The sequence below is a fragment of the Entamoeba histolytica genome, genomic scaffold, assembly GCF_000208925.1.
Source record: "Entamoeba histolytica HM-1:IMSS scf_1104750518587 genomic scaffold, whole genome shotgun sequence".
In the NCBI taxonomy this organism is placed as follows: Eukaryota; Evosea; order Mastigamoebida; family Endamoebidae; genus Entamoeba; species Entamoeba histolytica.
In genome coordinates this window covers 474,373-474,578 of record NW_001914860.1, presented here as the reverse complement: position 1 = coordinate 474,578, position 206 = coordinate 474,373, and the positions used below count along the sequence as shown (strand labels likewise).

Sequence of the window (206 nt, the reverse complement as noted above, 5' to 3'; positions counted from 1 at the left end):
CTAACATCTGATATGAAGCATGTCTAATAAAGTCAATAGAAAGGTCTTGAGGATTATTTTTAAGAAATTTATGAAGGTCAGTATTACAATATTCAAATATAAGATATAAATGTTTCTCTGAATTATAAACATCTAATAATCTACAACAATAATTAGCTAAACTCATTTTTCTTTTTTTTTTATATATAAATTTAATAACAAACTTA

At 20.9% G+C, this 206-nt stretch overlaps 1 protein-coding gene across 1 annotated transcript in view; it reads right to left on the bottom strand.

Moving 5' to 3' along the window:
• The window catches only part of EHI_153610 (uncharacterized protein), a gene marked incomplete at both ends in the record, with an annotated part of 696 nt that extends 530 nt beyond the window's left edge, over window positions 1-166 (bottom strand). Inside the window, one exon of the mRNA XM_001913333.1 lies at window positions 1-166. This exon is cut by the window's left edge and continues 530 nt beyond it. Within this exon, the coding sequence (XP_001913368.1) occupies window positions 1-166 (166 nt within the window).
• Between the last annotated feature and the right edge of the window lie 40 nt (window positions 167-206).